The sequence below is a fragment of the Stegodyphus dumicola genome, chromosome X2 (genome assembly GCF_044657685.1).
Source record: "Stegodyphus dumicola isolate Sdum_Otavi_A_Nest chromosome X2, ASM4465768v1".
NCBI classification, from domain to species: domain Eukaryota; kingdom Metazoa; phylum Arthropoda; class Arachnida; order Araneae; family Eresidae; genus Stegodyphus; species Stegodyphus dumicola.
The window spans coordinates 78,727,078-78,744,676 of record NC_140781.1 but is presented as its reverse complement, the minus strand read 5'-3'; the positions used below and the strand labels follow the sequence as shown (position 1 = coordinate 78,744,676).

Genomic DNA, 17,599 nt, shown 5'->3' with positions numbered 1-17,599 from the left:
GTGCCTGCAGACACGATACAGACTGTAACAATGAACTAACTTTAATTCCTTATGTGCAATCAGCAACTGCCAAGCAAAAATGATACTGGTAAAATAAGTATGACAACACTGGAATTACCATAAATTAACCTGCACGTAGTTCAAAGAAGACAATCTAACATTCTGAGAGATGCATAGTTTCATTAATATAGTCAATATGACACTGCATTATTACACTGTGGTTAAATATTAGACAGCACTTTATCCACTAAATTCTCATAGAGAAAATAGTTAAGCTCTTAATAGTTATTCAATTCAATTTTTTTTTTTTTTTTTTTTTTTTTTTTTTTTAATACAGAGCTGAAAAAATAAGCATTGCAACAGATTTAGTTACCTAAAAGAGATTTACCAAATTCTGTTAACATGAAGGGCTTAATTTTACGATAAAAGATTTCCAAACATGAGACCACTAAATTATTATAACTTGCTTTCCTACTTTCTATATTTTATACGCACAATGTTATATAACCTTTATGAAACCAAAACTACAAGTAATTACTAGTAAGAAAATAATATTAGGAAATCTCGTTCTAAAACTGATGACATATTTAAAAGCACTGTCTACAAGAAAATATATGCAATAAATAGATGAAGATACTTGTAATAAGAGTATAACGCAAACAAAATGTAAGGGAAAAAAGAAGGAAAACACACTCATCTTAAACTGCCTTACGAAGTGTCACATTTTTTAATGTAAGCTCTAAATGTTAGAGCAGGAACAAACCCATCATTACAGAAAGACTAAAATTGGTACTAAATTATACTTCTGCACTTCTGCTAGCATTAGAATAGCCTCGAACTAAAGTCAAATTTCAAAGATTTTAGCTATCAGCTTTAGTATACACTTGCTACAATTTACAGAGCTGTGCTATCTGCATAAAAAACATCTTGATTTCTCATTTATTTCTACTTAACAGTAGCTTCATAAAATAAGCACTAGCCAAACTTTTTCTTTTCAGCAAATTTACTCGCAGACATATGTGCAAAAATAGCGTCAATAATTTATGATTATTAATTAGGATTAATATCTCTCAGAATCTTTCAAGTGGCACATTTTCTACTTATTTCATCACATTAGGGTTCATGTTTGAGACCACACACAAAAAACAAAAAACAAAAAAAAAAAAAAAAAAAAAACTGCCAGACTATCTGGCATAAAATCATTGACTTACCTACCAAATTAAAACAGTACATTGCTTATCAATGTAATAAAATAAGACAGACATACAATAGGTACTTCTTTATGTTCTTTAACAAACTCTCTGGCATTACTGAGGTTATGTAACAATATTAATAAAAGATGTTTTTAATGTACTACATTCTTCTGCCATAAATTTATATCATTTTCCTATGAGTACACTATCACTTATCTTCAAAATTAAAGTTAGGGCAGATGTTCCATCATGACAAAACAATCAAGTACTATCTGCCAAAGAAATAGTGGCTTTGCATAAACAAATTGAGTTTTATTAACATCACAAAAGAGGAAAACATGGAACTAAACAGTTCAGTTGCTGAAGATAAAGGCTAAGAAAAAGTGCCAGTGTTTCATAGCTGCAGCTATTTGATTATCAACAGGCAATAAAAATAACACCAGGGTGCAGATACTCTGGAAGATGGGGATTGCACCCCCCCCCCAGATACAGGCTTTCAAAATTAAAATTAATTTTTTGTTGAACCTGTAATCAAGATCTTTTCAGTGTGAAAACTGGTCCTATTTAAGTAAAAACTTTTGTGAAAACTGGTCTTATTTAAGTAAAAAAATAGAAAATTTGAAACAGCTTGGTTAAGCTGTACTTAAAAAAGTATGCTTAAAAATGTTGCGTACTTAAAAAATGTATTTTTTTACATCAATTATACAACTAAAACTTTCACCATAAAAATATTTCATTCTAAAAATGTTTTTGAGTTCTATAGGAATCAATGTGAATGTACTCTTTTCTCTTTAATTTCATTGTACTGGAAAATTTTCCTGAATCAAGATAAATTCAAGTTTTTTGCAGCAGTCCAAATGTGATTTTATGTTTTTGCAATCTTCCTCGATTTCCCTTTAAACTTCTACTACAGCAGATTTAAAAAAATAAAATAAATAAATAAAAAAATTTGGTAGCTTTTATACATAAGCTTAAACAATCATCACACATAAAATGATAATTAAATGCAATATAAGAAACGATCAAGCTATACTTTCCTGCTACATGATTAAGAAGTACATGCCAAGTTCACAAAATGCAAGAAAAAAAATAATAAACAGGTTCAAAACTTTATTAATATATTAAAATCATTGCAATAAATTATAAAAGTCTTTTTGTATGCTCATTAATACCCTTTTACAGGCCATTTGTGACACAAAAAATAAAAGACAGCAGCCTAAAAATATTTTATTTTATTACTATGCTAAATATACTAGAAAAAACACGTTTTTAATGAAATAATCTGTAATTTTCCTTTAATTTTGTTTTAACGTGAACAAATAATCAAAAATAATTTTTTGAAAAATGTCTCCATTCAAAATTCTATGAGGAATTTCATGATCAAATTTTTGAAATTTATCTGTTTTATTGATATGGTAGCTTTTGCACTAAAAGCCCAACTATCTGGCATTTATCTAAATGGAACACTCAAGTAACTGGGATATTTTAAAATTTTTAAACTCCCCTCTCTTGTAAAAGTAATAAGCATGCAGAGGTCACTGTCAACAAACAGTGTGATTTAGGACCATTGAGGGACAAGTGTAAGGTCACAACACAATCACAAGAGCTTCACCATGATTTTATGTAAATTTGCTTAGTTCCTGATAAGCTGGTTTACTTTTTGTAAAGAATACTGAAGTTAACTGCTACTTATCTGAGTTTTTTCCCCCATATATTTTGAAAAAATTATTAAAATTTGAGACCTTTCTTCTACGGAGCAGCATGCAGTGCAGTATTATCAAAGTTTTGGAATCATCGTCAAGAAAACTGCGAGTGTGCGATTTTATTTGAAAATAGATAAACAATGCTGTTACAATGTGAAAATGTATGATAAAAGCATTTAAAATATTTTTTACCTGATATTTGTAACTAGAATCTGTTCATTATGTATATAATTAAAGACTAATCTGTTCCTTTAAACTTCTTATGGAATGACTGCCATTAGTTTAACCCTTTCCGGCACGCTACCTTTTAAAGTCGGAGTTTTGATCGAAAAAAAAGGTAGGCAGTCTAATTAGGCTTAGAGGAGTACACAAGTAAAATTTTGTGAAGATAGCACTTATCGTTTTAATTCTGTGGGGGTGCCCAAAGTGGCACACTAATTGAATACAGCTTCGAAAAGAGTGCTGAAGCGAGCATTGTTGTCAATGAACTGACAATGAGATGCAGAGAAACAAAGAATACAGACCCTCAATTGTCTACATTATCGGTGAGCCCAGTCTGGGCACACCTAGGGTTCGCCATTTGATTTTAGGCACGATTTCAAGGTAAAAATTTAAAACTAATATAGAATAAGATTAGCATACAGCCAAAAAAGTAACAAAAGTTTCTTTTCAAGCAATTCCTTTCATACCCTAAAACAAATCTGGGCGATTTCTTTGAAAAATGAGGGTCTTAAAAAACTAAACATGGCTAAAATATATGGATAGTTTGTGTTGAGCTGCCATCTACTATAAATAAAGAAGGTTCACCTATAAATCCTTTTTCATTCAATTTTTCTGTGTGTACAGAAGAAAATTTTTAGGTGTGTCCAGGCCAGACACACTGTGCCGGAATGGGTTAATAACATCTCCGCAACTTTCATGGTTCAACGGGATTCCATTATCAGACAATATATTTTAGCATTCATATGTTCAAGGCTTATAAAGTATGTTGCTTTTATGTACAAAATGCAGTTTTTACCAGAAATCTTACCTAATTTTAAATGTAGGCTTTTGATATTGAAGCTGATACCAAAATAGGATGACATTTTATCATTCCAGATTGTGAACTTATTCTTCCATTCATTTGGCTTCCGGCATTTGACATTACCCGAGTTTTCTGGACAGTTGAGCTTTTATTGCATTTGCAAAATCCTTTTTTTTTTTTTTTTAATACATTAGAGTGTTTCCTTTGAGCTTTATTTCAAAATTTTAGGGTAAATCTGGCATAACAACATTTCAGACTACCATGCATTTCACATTTTCAGTAAAATGCCTACAAAAGAACAACAAAAAAAAAATGGCGCTGGGATGAAAATCATCACGTCACCAACTCTCTACTATTATTGAAAAGAATGAAATTACCTAAATTTATTCTCAAATTTCTTGCTCATCATTTGACAAAATTTCTGTTCTTAAATAAGCTTTTTATTCTTCAGTGAATTTTAGTACTTATGGAAATATGATTGCACAGGATATCTTAAGTATCACAACTCCACATGAAAAAAACTACATACACAAAATGTTTTGCATGAGATTTAAACCCAACACATTGGTGTAGTAACTGGCCTCTGCTAGCCACCACATCCATCAAAATAGAGCTAAATACATCTGAGGTTAGTTTAATCACCATAAAGAGGAAGGAAGTAAAACAGATATCTTCACTTCTTCAGTCACTGGATTTTTACTATTACAGGAACTTCTTGAGCAGCAAGAGAAAAAATCAGATATCAGTACCTCTGGCTCACTATAACACTGGGATATATTTTACAAAAGGAATGATATAAATTATTTTTCAATTTGAATGCCACACACAAATACCTAAATTCTGCATCAAAACGAGATTAATATACAGATTGGCACAGACACACCGTATGTTGTCAACCCCTGAATTGACTTGCATTTTCCATATAAATTATTCCACTTCCAAGCGGCTTTTACAACTTTCAATCTTAAACTTTTATTTCTAAATTATGTTCAGCGCTAGACAATGCTGATTCTTTTATTGTTTATGAATGCTACTAGCAATATCTTCAAAAATAACTAAGTTATCTGAACCATCAACAATCCTCATACAATAAATGACTATTTTTCCTGAATAAAAAACAAATTTCACTCAATGTTTTACATTAATATTTAGAAGATATACAAACAATATGGAAGATAAACAAATCACTACCTTTTAAGCATCACACAATAAAAAATTTAGCTTAGAAACAAAAGCTTGGAATTTATCTTACTAGTTAATTTTATATTAATCTGCATATAATGTGCATGTATGTACGTATACACATACACACACATATATATACTGATAGGAAACTTTCATATGATGGAAACAAAATTTCATTTATAAAAGTTTACACAATGTAGATGAAAGGTTTTTAACATTTTATACCTATCTGCTTTTAAAATTCTATCAGAAGTTAAGAATTTAATAACTTATTAATATCACATATTCTTAACTTGCATTTTTCTCAGCCAGAAAGTAAAATATTATGAGATTTTTCAAGAAACTAAATGTCTATATAAGCAACAGTATAAGGAAGTTCATTTTTTTAAATAAACTCAAACAATAAGGCAGAATGGTGACATGAAAATAACGTATGTATATACATATACATATACTAGAAGCATATCATAACGGTTTCCTTCTAGTTTTAGACTTGCTAGTTCGTGGCAAAGTTGCATATCCAGATACCTAAAAATTAAAATTGTTATACTGAATAACAATAGAAACAAATTAAAATTTACTACATATAAATAACAAATAAATTTCAATCATATTCTCATTCAGCTCACCAAAATTATATATCGAGCTTGCTACAAACACTAATAAGTAAAATAGATCATGTTTCAATGCACTCAGAGAAGCAGTGTAAGCCACCAATTTCAGTCCCATTTAAGATATCTTCACCAATGCACATCATGAAGAAATTCCTTACCAAACACATAAAATTACTTATAAAAAAACAATGACATTAAGAAAGATTTCAACAACTCACACTAAAAGAGCATTTTCATATTGATGGAGTAATTATAGATCTAGCTCCTGTTTCAAACAGAAATCATTACACAGATAGAAGTGAGTAGAGCATGCAAATTTTATCATTTGTCATATAGGTATAGTCCAGCCATACTAACTCCACTACTCTATCCCAATTTTGATGAAGAACACACAAAAGATGGATTCGAGGGTCTTCCCCCTTTTTCCCTAACACACCAATCAACGGGACTTTCAGCTCACATGTAGTTTGAGTATCCTCATGCCATACAGATATTTTATACTTACAAACATACATGCCTCATCCAGGATTCAAACCCAGGCCTAATGAGACAACAGCCAGCACGTCTAACCACTATACCGATCAGAGTGGTGAGAGTTTTACACACAGTATGTTTTTTAAATCCTTTCATGCAATAGTTATCAGCTATGATGCAATTTTTATCATTTCTTTGCTAATAGTTAAGATTAGGGCAGAAATTCTATGATGGAGAAAAAAGGGCAAACTTTATGGAGTATACCAAATGTTTCACAATATAGGTTCTACACTAATCATTTAAAAGAAAAATTTTGGGCAAAAGTCATGCACTTACTGATTTCCAAAACAAGTATAAAATAATAAATAACATACGTAACAAGGAAATCATATAAAGTTAATAATATAAATATCTGGTACATAACTAAATCTTTTCATGTATAAATATATTTTAAAACAAACTGATGCTTAAAAACCAAATTCCAGCATCATTATCATCATTACACAAGAGAAAGATTTTACTTGGATCACATGGTATTTTGATTGCATATAGATTTTTTTTTCTTTACTTTAGAATCTGTAGCCTTGCCACTTCACAAAAGGAACGGTCAGCATCAACACTGTTTTCATGCATTGACTGATACAATGGAAATTTGAAGACGCTTTAGAAAACAAGTTTTCTACTTATTCTAGAAGTCTACCAAACATCTGCTAGAGCAGTTGCACCCAAAATCTTCACACTTAACTTCAGTTTCAGAGCAGTAGTAATTCATATTATGTTTTTTCACACAAATTCCAAATTCACATGAACATATATTTATATAGATAGAAAATGAACTTTTTGCATCACAAAATCTAGCAAAACTCTATAGGACATGGACCTAACCTAAAATTTTGAAAGTTTCAAAGTTTCAAACTAGATTTCAGAGTAAGATTATTTTGTGTTACATTTTCCTGAAAATTCTAATGAAGGCAGTATTAAAATTAGTTAAATATGAGAAAATATCAAAGAACCACTATATAAATTAGAATGTAATAAAAATATCAAAAATTGGTCAATTTATTTGATATCGAAAAAAAATTTTGACAACCAGAAATTCATAGAAAGTCTCCACAAAAATTATCATGGAAATTAATGCTGAGATAAAATTACTACTCTAATCATGGTTACCTGAAGCATTTTTAGTATTTAATATATAAACGTGCAGGAGTGCAGTTAATTCAATAACAGTAAATTTAAGAGAGATGTGATGCATAAGAACATAAGGCATGAAGCAGAAAAGATTCGTTTATATAACCATTAAACCTACAATGTTTTCAGAAATGATTTCCCTGCTTTTCTCTTCTCAATAAAGCACCATGAAAGCTGAATCTACTTACTCCTCAGAATTCCTCCAAGTAACTGCAAACTTGGTTCTACCACAAGCCTTTGATATGAAATGGAAATATTTTTCAATTTAATTAGTTCTCTTTTCTGATTTTAATACTTCAAAAACTTACAATAGTAAATTATTAGGAAAACAGAAAACACCACAGGATTAAGTAAATAAAATAATACACTAGTTAAAACACACAGAGCAAGCATGGCCAGACTGTGGCTTTAACCCATTAACTGCAGTTCAAAAGTAACATGCAGTTCTCTGACCCTTAAATGTGACTGGCTTGCAAAGAACAGCAGTTTTATTTTTGAAATGTAAATGCATTTTGGAATAGACATCATGCAGTGACACACTTATGTATCAATAAGTAATTTAATTCCTTTAACTATACTATCAGTAATAATTAAATCAATTTCAAACTGACCATCATGCACGAATCATCACAGAAACAAACAAAATGGCAAGCACGTGAGTTTCTGTGAATTACTGCTATGGTCATGTTATTTTCAAAGCAGCTAATGGCCAGAAAATCAGCATAAAAAGTCAAATGCACAGGTCATTTTAAAAATAAAGCACACTATTTTCCTTCTTACAGGTTTATTTTATCACAGGCAATTTTTATTACAGTTCTTTGAATTCCTCATGAATCTCAACAGCCACAATCTAGAAGATTTACTATTCCTCACCACAGTCCTTGAATGCCTACGGTAACAGCTGAAGGAACCTCTCTCAACCAGGAAACTACAGTTCATGCAGGTCAAATTAAGGAAGAATTTGAAGTGTGGTGGATTCCTATATCAAGTTTATTAATAGATGCGGTAAAACTTCCATGGGAAGTTCTAGAAAACTGTCCACAGATCTCCCACAGCATTTCCATATACAGGTGTGCATGAACATTCAAAATGTACGGCGCATCCCTAGGGAAGTCCCTGAGGTTTTTCTTTTTTTTTTGCATTTTTCTGCACAATTTTTGTAACTACTACAGAAATATGAAAATCTTGCTGCCCAGTAATATGTCTGTATAATATTTTTGCATTGGAATCTGTAAAAATATGTACAATATTTCTGCACTGAAAAAACTTAAGGACACAGAATCTTGAATTTATAAATCCTGAACAATTTTCAAATCTTTCATATCTCTCAGATTTTTTAATTAAATGTAGTAATAAGCGGAAAGACAATGGAAAAAAAATTAACTAAACTTTAAAATCTGCATTTAAATTAATCAGGTAAAAAATTTAAAGACACATTAAAAAAAACTACAGCTGTATTTATTAAAAAGATACACAAATTTTATAAATGAAGTACATAATTAAATTCTTGGATTTCTCATTTTAACACATTATTTCATAAACATAGTAAACAAACTTTCCTGAATATAGCAGGAGAAATCAAAATTACTTGCATTTGTATATAACCATATTAATCATATAAAATATAATTTATTTCAAACCATTTTTTGCTATGAAAACTTGTTTTGTTACTTTTAAAAAGAGTGTTGGCTCAATTTCTTGAATTCTAACATGTGGCTAGAATGATGTCATGAACATTTTCATGCAGCCATGAGGTTTGGCCGCCCATGATAGACAGTATCATAAAACTATGCATTCACTATATATAGGATTTTGATTACTCGGATTCTGATAATTTATAAGTTCAAATTTTCAATGCATCAAGCTTAATGTTGAAATACAGAATTCAAAATCAATGTTAACTGAAATTTTTATTAAATGAAATTTTTTTTCTTGGTTCGTTAAAAATTTGGTTATTGAATTTAACTATGTAGAGATATGTATATGAACTCATGCTGCACAAAAAAGGTGGTTATAGTTCGATCGCCTCATCCGAGACCATAAGCGCAAACACGCGCGCGCCATTCAGACCGAATTATTCTCAAAATAGGGTGGAAGGATAGGGACTTTCTTCCCCTCCAGCATAGCTCTTTTCGGAGAAGAGAAGACCTTTCACGTCGCAGCAAGGAATACCGACCCTTTTGGATGAGTCTATGTGTTTTGGCAGAATGCCAACCAGGGTTGTGCTTAAGATGGTTGAACCATACATGCTTAATTTTCTTAAATATTAAGGGTAAACATATTTCAAACTGCAAAAATTCTTTAAACAATGTACAGAATTTTATAAAACACTGAATTCTGAAATACAAAAATCTACCATTTTAGGGATTCTATTTAACACAGTAACTCATTTGCAGAAAACAAAGATGGAGATCAAAATAACCTTATAGATAACAGATCTAAAAAAAAATATAATAAATATACAAAGAAATCTTGAGTAAGAACACTACCACATTTTCCTTTTTACTTTGAATCCTGAAGCAAATTAATGAAGTGCAATGCAAACAAAATAGCTAATGAAGAAAATCACTACATTGTGAGCACAGACATTTAAAAGAGAACGAACGCCCATTAAAAATGAAGAAAGCTCTGGTTATTCCAATATGCCTGTCACCTATGAAAAGGTAACTCACAGATGTCATTATTTGGTACAGCAGACACATTTCTTCACAAGTTCTGGCCAAGGAATCGGTTATCAGTAACGGAAACACCCACAACATTGTTTAACCATTGCAAGTTATATGCACAATGAATGTTTATGCTGCTTATAGATCAACACAAGATGAAGCACATGAAGACTTCAACAGCTTTTTTGTCATATTATCATGCTGCAAAAGAAGACATTTTGGTGAGTATCACCACAAAGGAGGACAAAACATGGAAGCATCAATATGAGTTCTAAACCAAAAAGTTGTCTTTGAAATGGCAGTAAATATTTTCTTCCATTACAAAGAAATCCCACATCTCTGATCATGAAGACACATTAACTCTCTTCTAGGATATGAAAGTGTCAATTCAGAAGCATAATTCACAAAAATGTTGAAATGTGAATAGTATAATGCAATGTTTGGAGCAAAGGCATAAACCAACCATAACCACTGCACAGAATTGCTGTGAAAGTGATTTCCTCCTTCCCAATAACATGTCCCTCCAAACTAGCCATTGTAATTGTTGGCACCAGACAAAAATTGTAATCTGCAATCTCAAAGCACTCTACCCCGCTTCTCTGATTATAATGCAATAGAATTTCTTGCAGATGCTCTCAAACAATACCAATTTCAGAATAATACCAGAGTTAAAAAATGTGGTTATCTGCATGCTGGTCAATCATAAGTATTTTTAACAGAATTTTAAAAATGGCGAAATGGTATAATTATTGTAAATCTTGAGGAAGTAACACATATTTATCTTTTATATTACATTATTTATTTCATAATTTTCAAATGCCATTGGTTTTTGAATACCTTTACACCATCTGAATTTAAAAAAACACTGCAAGTAAATGCAACATTAAAATAAACATAAATATTAGAAAAAGCAACAGACAAGATGAAATATGTTTAAAACTTTACCTCTTCATATGAACTCTGCTTTAAAAGCACTTTAGCTTTGGTGGGCTGCACACCTCTAACAACTTTAACACTTCTAGTTCTCCTGGTGGACATGCCACTTTGAGAGCTAAAAAGGAAAAGGTTCAAAGACCTTTTTAAGTGCATTTTTGTTAATGCTGATGAATAATATGACTGTGCCATTTTGTACACATCATTATGCATTACATTATAAAGTCCAATATCCTGACATCCAATATCCAGAATAATCTAAAATCAGGACTTTCAAATCACCATGAATTTTTTTTTTTTTTTTTTTTTTTTTTTTTTTTTACGCTTGTGCATTTCACATTTGTTCATAATAAACCATGTGGAGAATCCCAATTCTTAATTTCATTTTGGCACTGATGCCAACCCGTGGAATCATTCTTTACTCCTTTTTGTTTTTTGCCACATAACTATCAACACACAGCAGCAACATATAAATAATGTTTTTTTTTTATTAGTGATTGAATACCAAAGAGCCTGTAACCTTTTATGCTAACATGACTTGGTTATGATTAGAGACTTCGACTAAATCTACTTTGAAGTGTATAGTCTGCTGGCAAGGAGAACTTTAACAGAAATTTCTTTCATATGCAGGAACTAGATTTTGTAAATGATATTCATAGACCAAAAGATTACACTTAGAGCTGTTTGTATTGAGAATAACTAATTTGTTATTCTGTTAAGCCAAGAACCGGTGCCAGAGCCCATGCGAGTGCATTGGTCAGCAGAAATCAAGGTAGGCAAAATTTTTAGAATTTAGAGAAGGACCAAGCAAAAAAATTAAGGAATAACACAATCTTTAAAATTTAGGGAGGTGCTTGCCAGCAGAATTTCAGACCTGTAAAGATTGCACTGGAATACAAAATGTCTAGCATCAGCCCTGGATAAGCTTTAAATATATGTGGAAATTTATTTATTTGGGACTCTCATAAAATCCTTAAGCATGTGCAAGAAATAGCCGTTAAATATAAGAAATAACTGAACTAATATAATTCGAGGTTAACTTCATCAGCGCACAATAGAAGCAAGAGAAAATTTAGCAGAACAATATATATTTTACTAGCCAATCTGATAATGCAGCGCCAACAGCATATAATAGATGCTAGCTAAGCTTTATGACGATAACCTCAGATTTGAAGGTTTTCAAATATCACAAACAAAACGAAAAAATTTTCTAATTAATGAAATATGTGGAGAAATATAAAATGATAAAAAAGTGATGATCATTTAACAATATTGAATACATTCAATTAATGGAAGGCAAAATATGTACTATGGTTCCAAATCCAGAAAATATTGCTACTGACAGTAAAGAAAGCAGCAAAGATTGTTCAGAAAAAATTTTAATTCACAATTTAGTATGAATTTTCAATGTGATAATTACAGGTATCTAATAATGGAACTTTGTAACTAAACAAGAAATTATGTCTATCTATAGAATTAAAGAGGGAAGCTCGGTGGCGCAGTGGCTAGGGCATTGCACAGCAGCACCACAGGTCCGGGGGTTCGAACCCCAGGCTGGGCAAGGTCGAATCAGACTTTCATCCCTTGGGTTGATAAAATGAGTACCAAGTTCGCTTGGGGATTAAACACTGGAGGCCCTGCGACAAGCTGACAACTTGTTCAGGGCATATGCTTTTGCACCCTAGGGCCCACGGTCAAGAAAGCAGATTTCGGGGCACTGCAGGCCTTGGCCCATTAGAGCTGTTTGCGCCACTGAGTTTAGTTCCCGCCCCCTTTTTTTTTTTAGAATTAAAGAGGAAGTATTAGCACAAAAAAATGAAGTAAATTAAGCAATTTACTAAAACAAATGTTTAATAAAGCAAAGAAAGAGATAATAAGCTTTTTTGCCGCCTCTACATGTCACCTTACTAAATTTAAACTGATGCTATAATATCCAGAAACATTCCAATCCAGAATCACTGAAATCCTAATGAGTCTGGATCTTGGACATTGTACAGCATTTAAGTTTCAATTTCACTGTTTCTTGATGCATAATTTAGATATTTAACATTCTTAAATATGATGCAAATTTCTTGCAGATAATTATACAATAAATAAGAATTAAAATGAGACTAACCTTACTGGTTGCCCTCGCCCTTTAGATAACTTTTCATCTTCAGACAAAACACCTTCAGAAACCCAACGATGTCTCAATGGCTTATGATTTTCATCAGACCCACTGTCAGTTTCATCTGGATGAACACAATAAAATGTAATACTCAATCCATTTTATAAATCTGATAAATTTTATAAATCCATTTTATAAATACTGTACTTAGAATTTCCCTCATCATCATTAAATCAAAACTGCATTAAAAACGACCTGTTACCTATTATAACAGTTAAATAAAGTAATTTATATATATATGACAGAAAAATCTGAAATCGTAATGTTGAAATAATGCCTTACTAATTTCCTCTCTTGACGATCAAGATGGGAAAATTATAGCTGCTGCTCCCAAAAGTATTCTTTTTAGTCAATATTGCTTACTAGCCATCAGCCAAGACACATAAAAAATGCATTTGTATATGATACCTACACTCTTTTTCACAGCTGTACAGTAATAGTGTTGGCAAGTATCCATGAATGATTATACTTAGAAGAGTGATTATGCTTAAATGAATTAAAATACACACTGGTAACAGAAGGAATGAACTATTGACCAACTTGCTAATGCTCATATCTTCTACTCTCAGCCACTTCTCATAAGTTCAGCATCTGCGGTTAAAAAAAAAAAAAAAAAAAAAAAAAAAAATGGAATAGTGCATACGATACAAACAAGATTAGAGGAGTCCTGAATGAGTATTTCCTAAAGATCACCATTCAGTTTAAATCTGTAAATAGTCATTCGATTCAATTACACAAACAATGCTGAGACACCCTGTCATATCTATACCGATTTGGGCATACAGAAAACAAGTCAGTGCATATGACTCAATTACACAATTCATTTGATTCAATTACACAAACAGTGCTGAGACACTCTATCATATCTATACAGATCTGGACATACAGAAAACAAGTCAGTGCATATGTGATTAGAGGGCATAATCTCATATTATCCCTATGAGTGCATGTTGACAAAAGACAGTTCATATGCTTAAGTGATGCAAATATTAACAGGAGAGATATTCTACTGAAATTAGGAGAGGAGTTAAGAGTGGTATATATGACTTCAAAACTCCCAAAGATCCTTCTTGAGTCTTCAGAAAAAACACATGAAAAGAAAATGGATATAAAGAGAAAAAAGTGCCAAGTACAGAGATGCAATGGAAACAAATCTCAAGAATATTGCGCATCTTGTTCCAAAGTTACGTGCAAAAAATGCACTGGAAAAACAGTTAAAAATTATTTTTGTATCAACTGCATTAATTCTTAACACATATGTGTAATTTCTAATATTTTAAACATTAAATAGAATAGAAACAAAATGCTTTACATATAATGATATCCATTCAGCTACACATATAATGATATAACTAAAACATCAGAGAACATTTCTCATTTCTGGATTTAGAGAGCGAATCATCCTCCAAGTACATAAAAAAATATTATTACATCTTTTGTCTTTTATTTTAGTTAACATTAGTTTTAATTTTTGAAACCATTTATTTAAAATCAATTCTTATATCAAATTAATGATTTATTTGAGTAATTGTAGTATGATCCAATTGATCGCCATGTACTTAATATATTTACAATATTTTAAAAAGTCAATAAATTATCATGTGATATTAAATATAAATCATTAAATACATATAAAGTACATACTTGTGCCAATGTATGGCATTTAAAATTCTTTTACCATTGTTATTTCAGTACTTTCATCCAAGGGTCAAAATGACCCCTTACCGCCATTTCAGTTGGTAAGATTTTCCCGCCGTTCTAGTGTTAAACACTTCCAAACACATAATCATCTAATAAAGAGCAGCTACTACAGTCATTTAGAAATATGGATTCTGCATCAATTGGTAGAAGGCACTCTCCTTGCTTGCATGTGTAATTTACTCTTCAGAGAAATGACAGAATAGTTTTTGAACAGGTAAGTTATTAGGGATGAAACTTGAATCCTCTAAGATAATGCAAACTGAAACGCTTTGGCCTAATTATAATGCCAATGATTATAAATTTCGGAGTGCCTATGGTTCAAAACCATGTACCTCCACATCAGAAAAATATCTAAGTACTGAGCAGAAATTGGGAAAATGCATGAATAGTTATCATGATGCACACTAGAGGGAGCCACATTAGCTCAAGAAAGTTTAGGGATAAGAAAAACTAATCATAATAAGCCTTTAATAGTATCAAGGCCAAATCTTCAACTGACGAATGTTTTGATGTTAATTTGGCAGGATAGGAAAAGCACCATTTTTATCATGCTGTTTCCACAAGGTGAAACAATTAATTTAACTAAATACTGTTGTTTTCAAATGAAAAAAACCAAAAGAAACAATTATTAAAATATAGCCAGCATTAATGAAGAGATGAGACATAATTTATGAGCATGATAATGTAAGTCACTTGTTAATAGCTTATTGTGTTCTATCTCATCCTCCCTTCTATCCAAACTCTGTACCATCCGATATTTAATTAAAATATTCTCTTTGCAATAAAACATATTAATTCAATGATATAAAAATGTACTTGAAATGATATTTTGATAGGAAACTACAAAAATTTATAAAGGTGGCATACTACAGCTTCCAAAGGAGTGGAGAAAGAGATCAGAGCAGACTGCATTGTTAAATAAACCAATAAAGACATGCATATGGTGTATGCTTTTTACTTATAACTAAACAATTTAAACTTCTAGGACAACTTAGTAACTTACCTATAATAGTCCTCAGCATTATATAGCATACTTATAGGACCACAGTTACTTATCTACATATTGCATTTATCAACCATATATCTGTGGCAGCTACAATGAAACTAGAAATGCTAAACACTGCCAACTGGCACTGCTAACTTTTTAAAGATATAAAGAAAGATTTTTATCATAAATAGAACTTTTAACATGGAATGGATCTTACCAAATTTTGACAAGGCAAGAAGAGTTATGAAGAAAGATTATAAATTATATCAATAATAATTGATAAACAATGGAAATTCTACTTTAATGTATGTGCTGTGTAAACATGCATTTGTACATATAATATTCACTGAATATTCACTGAGCATGTCAAAGCTTTGAAAACATTAAAAGTATTTGCTGAACAAAGCTTTGAAAACATTAAAAGTATTTGCTGAACAAAGTGGGGACTTTTTCTGGGACACTAAGAACAACATACACCTCCCTAATTAGACCAGTCACGGAGTCCGCTTCTAGGACTGTCTTGGGAAAATTAGAAAGTATCCAGGCAAAGGCTGGAAGTCATCACCACTGTAGTGTCTTCCAATAATTTAAAAGTAATTCAAGAATATGGCCTTGAAAGCCTCAGAAAAAGAAGACAGTATGATATAATAAAATTTACAAACAAGGTAAGGAGCCATACACCAGAACACATTGCTAAGAAAACCTCTAAAAACTACAATGGCAGCATTAGACTGAAAAGGTCATCTCCTACGCAATTTAACAAAGATATTACAGCAGTTTTTGGCCTTGAACACAACAAATTTTCCATCTTCCAACAGCCAAAATGTCCTTCCAGGCTTCCTATGAACTCTATAATAGTACTCAACCTACTAGAGCTATGCAATATAATGGATTGATATTATAGTGGCCCAATTATTGCATGAGAAATAATTCTTTTTAATTTCAAGTACTTTATATTTTTTCACGTGTTTAATGATTTCATTAACGCTTTGTTAATATTTATATTTCTTTTATGCTGAATGGCAACAAGTAATTATCCATATTTATATTTATTTTATGCTGAATGGCAACGAGGAATGTATAAAACTGATTAATATGAAAACTCAAACAATATGAAAATTCATCTTGGAAACCAATAGCATGTTTATCTAAAAAATTAAACAATACTTACCAAAAATATAGCACCTATGATAAAGAACTGTTAAACATATATCTTTCAGTTAGACACTTCAAACATTATCTAAAAGGAAGAGTATTTACAATTTATACAGATTTTTTTCTCTGCTCCTAATTATAATTTAGATTAAACCATCATTAAAGTGAAAGGGATCAAAACCATCAAACAGTATCCAAGTGATGACCTTGTACATGCTTATACAGATGATTCACTTGATGAGACAATCACTAATGGAGATCCTGGGTATTTCTGATGACCCCAAATGATACTACTTAATCAACACAAAATTGGCACTAGAGCCACAGTCTCCAACTTCACTTACGAGCTTCTGGCAATAGCAGAAGGCAATCCTGGATGGAAGCTATCTGATCACCAATGGGAACCACTTTCCTCAAATTAGCTTCAAAAGTTAGATAAGGTCTGTGTTCTTCAATGGTTGCCAGCACATCAATATTGCAGGTAACAAGAATGCAGATAAACTGGGAAAAGAGGCTCAAAATCTCAACAATAATAATAACATACACGACACCCTCTCAGACACAAATGCCATAGTGAAATATAGATTGAAGGAACTTTCACTTCG

At 31.4% G+C, this 17,599-nt stretch overlaps 1 protein-coding gene across 2 annotated transcripts in view; it reads right to left on the bottom strand.

Annotated features, from left to right (window-relative positions):
* Positions 1-298: 298 nt before the first annotated feature.
* LOC118202170 (receptor expression-enhancing protein 1-like) overlaps positions 299-17,599 on the bottom strand; it is a 55,664-nt gene continuing 38,363 nt past the window's right edge. Inside the window, exons 7-9 of one of the 2 annotated variants that reach the window (XM_035374321.2) lie at positions 13,100-13,214; positions 10,996-11,101; positions 299-5,633 (exon numbers count right to left, since the gene is read on the bottom strand). In XM_035374321.2, coding sequence (XP_035230212.1) covers positions 5,571-5,633; positions 10,996-11,101; positions 13,100-13,214 — 284 coding nt within the window. In that variant the 3' untranslated portion in view covers positions 299-5,570. The remainder of the gene's footprint in view (positions 5,634-10,995; positions 11,102-13,099; positions 13,215-17,599) is intronic. The other variant, XM_035374328.2, reaches the window with a different exon arrangement.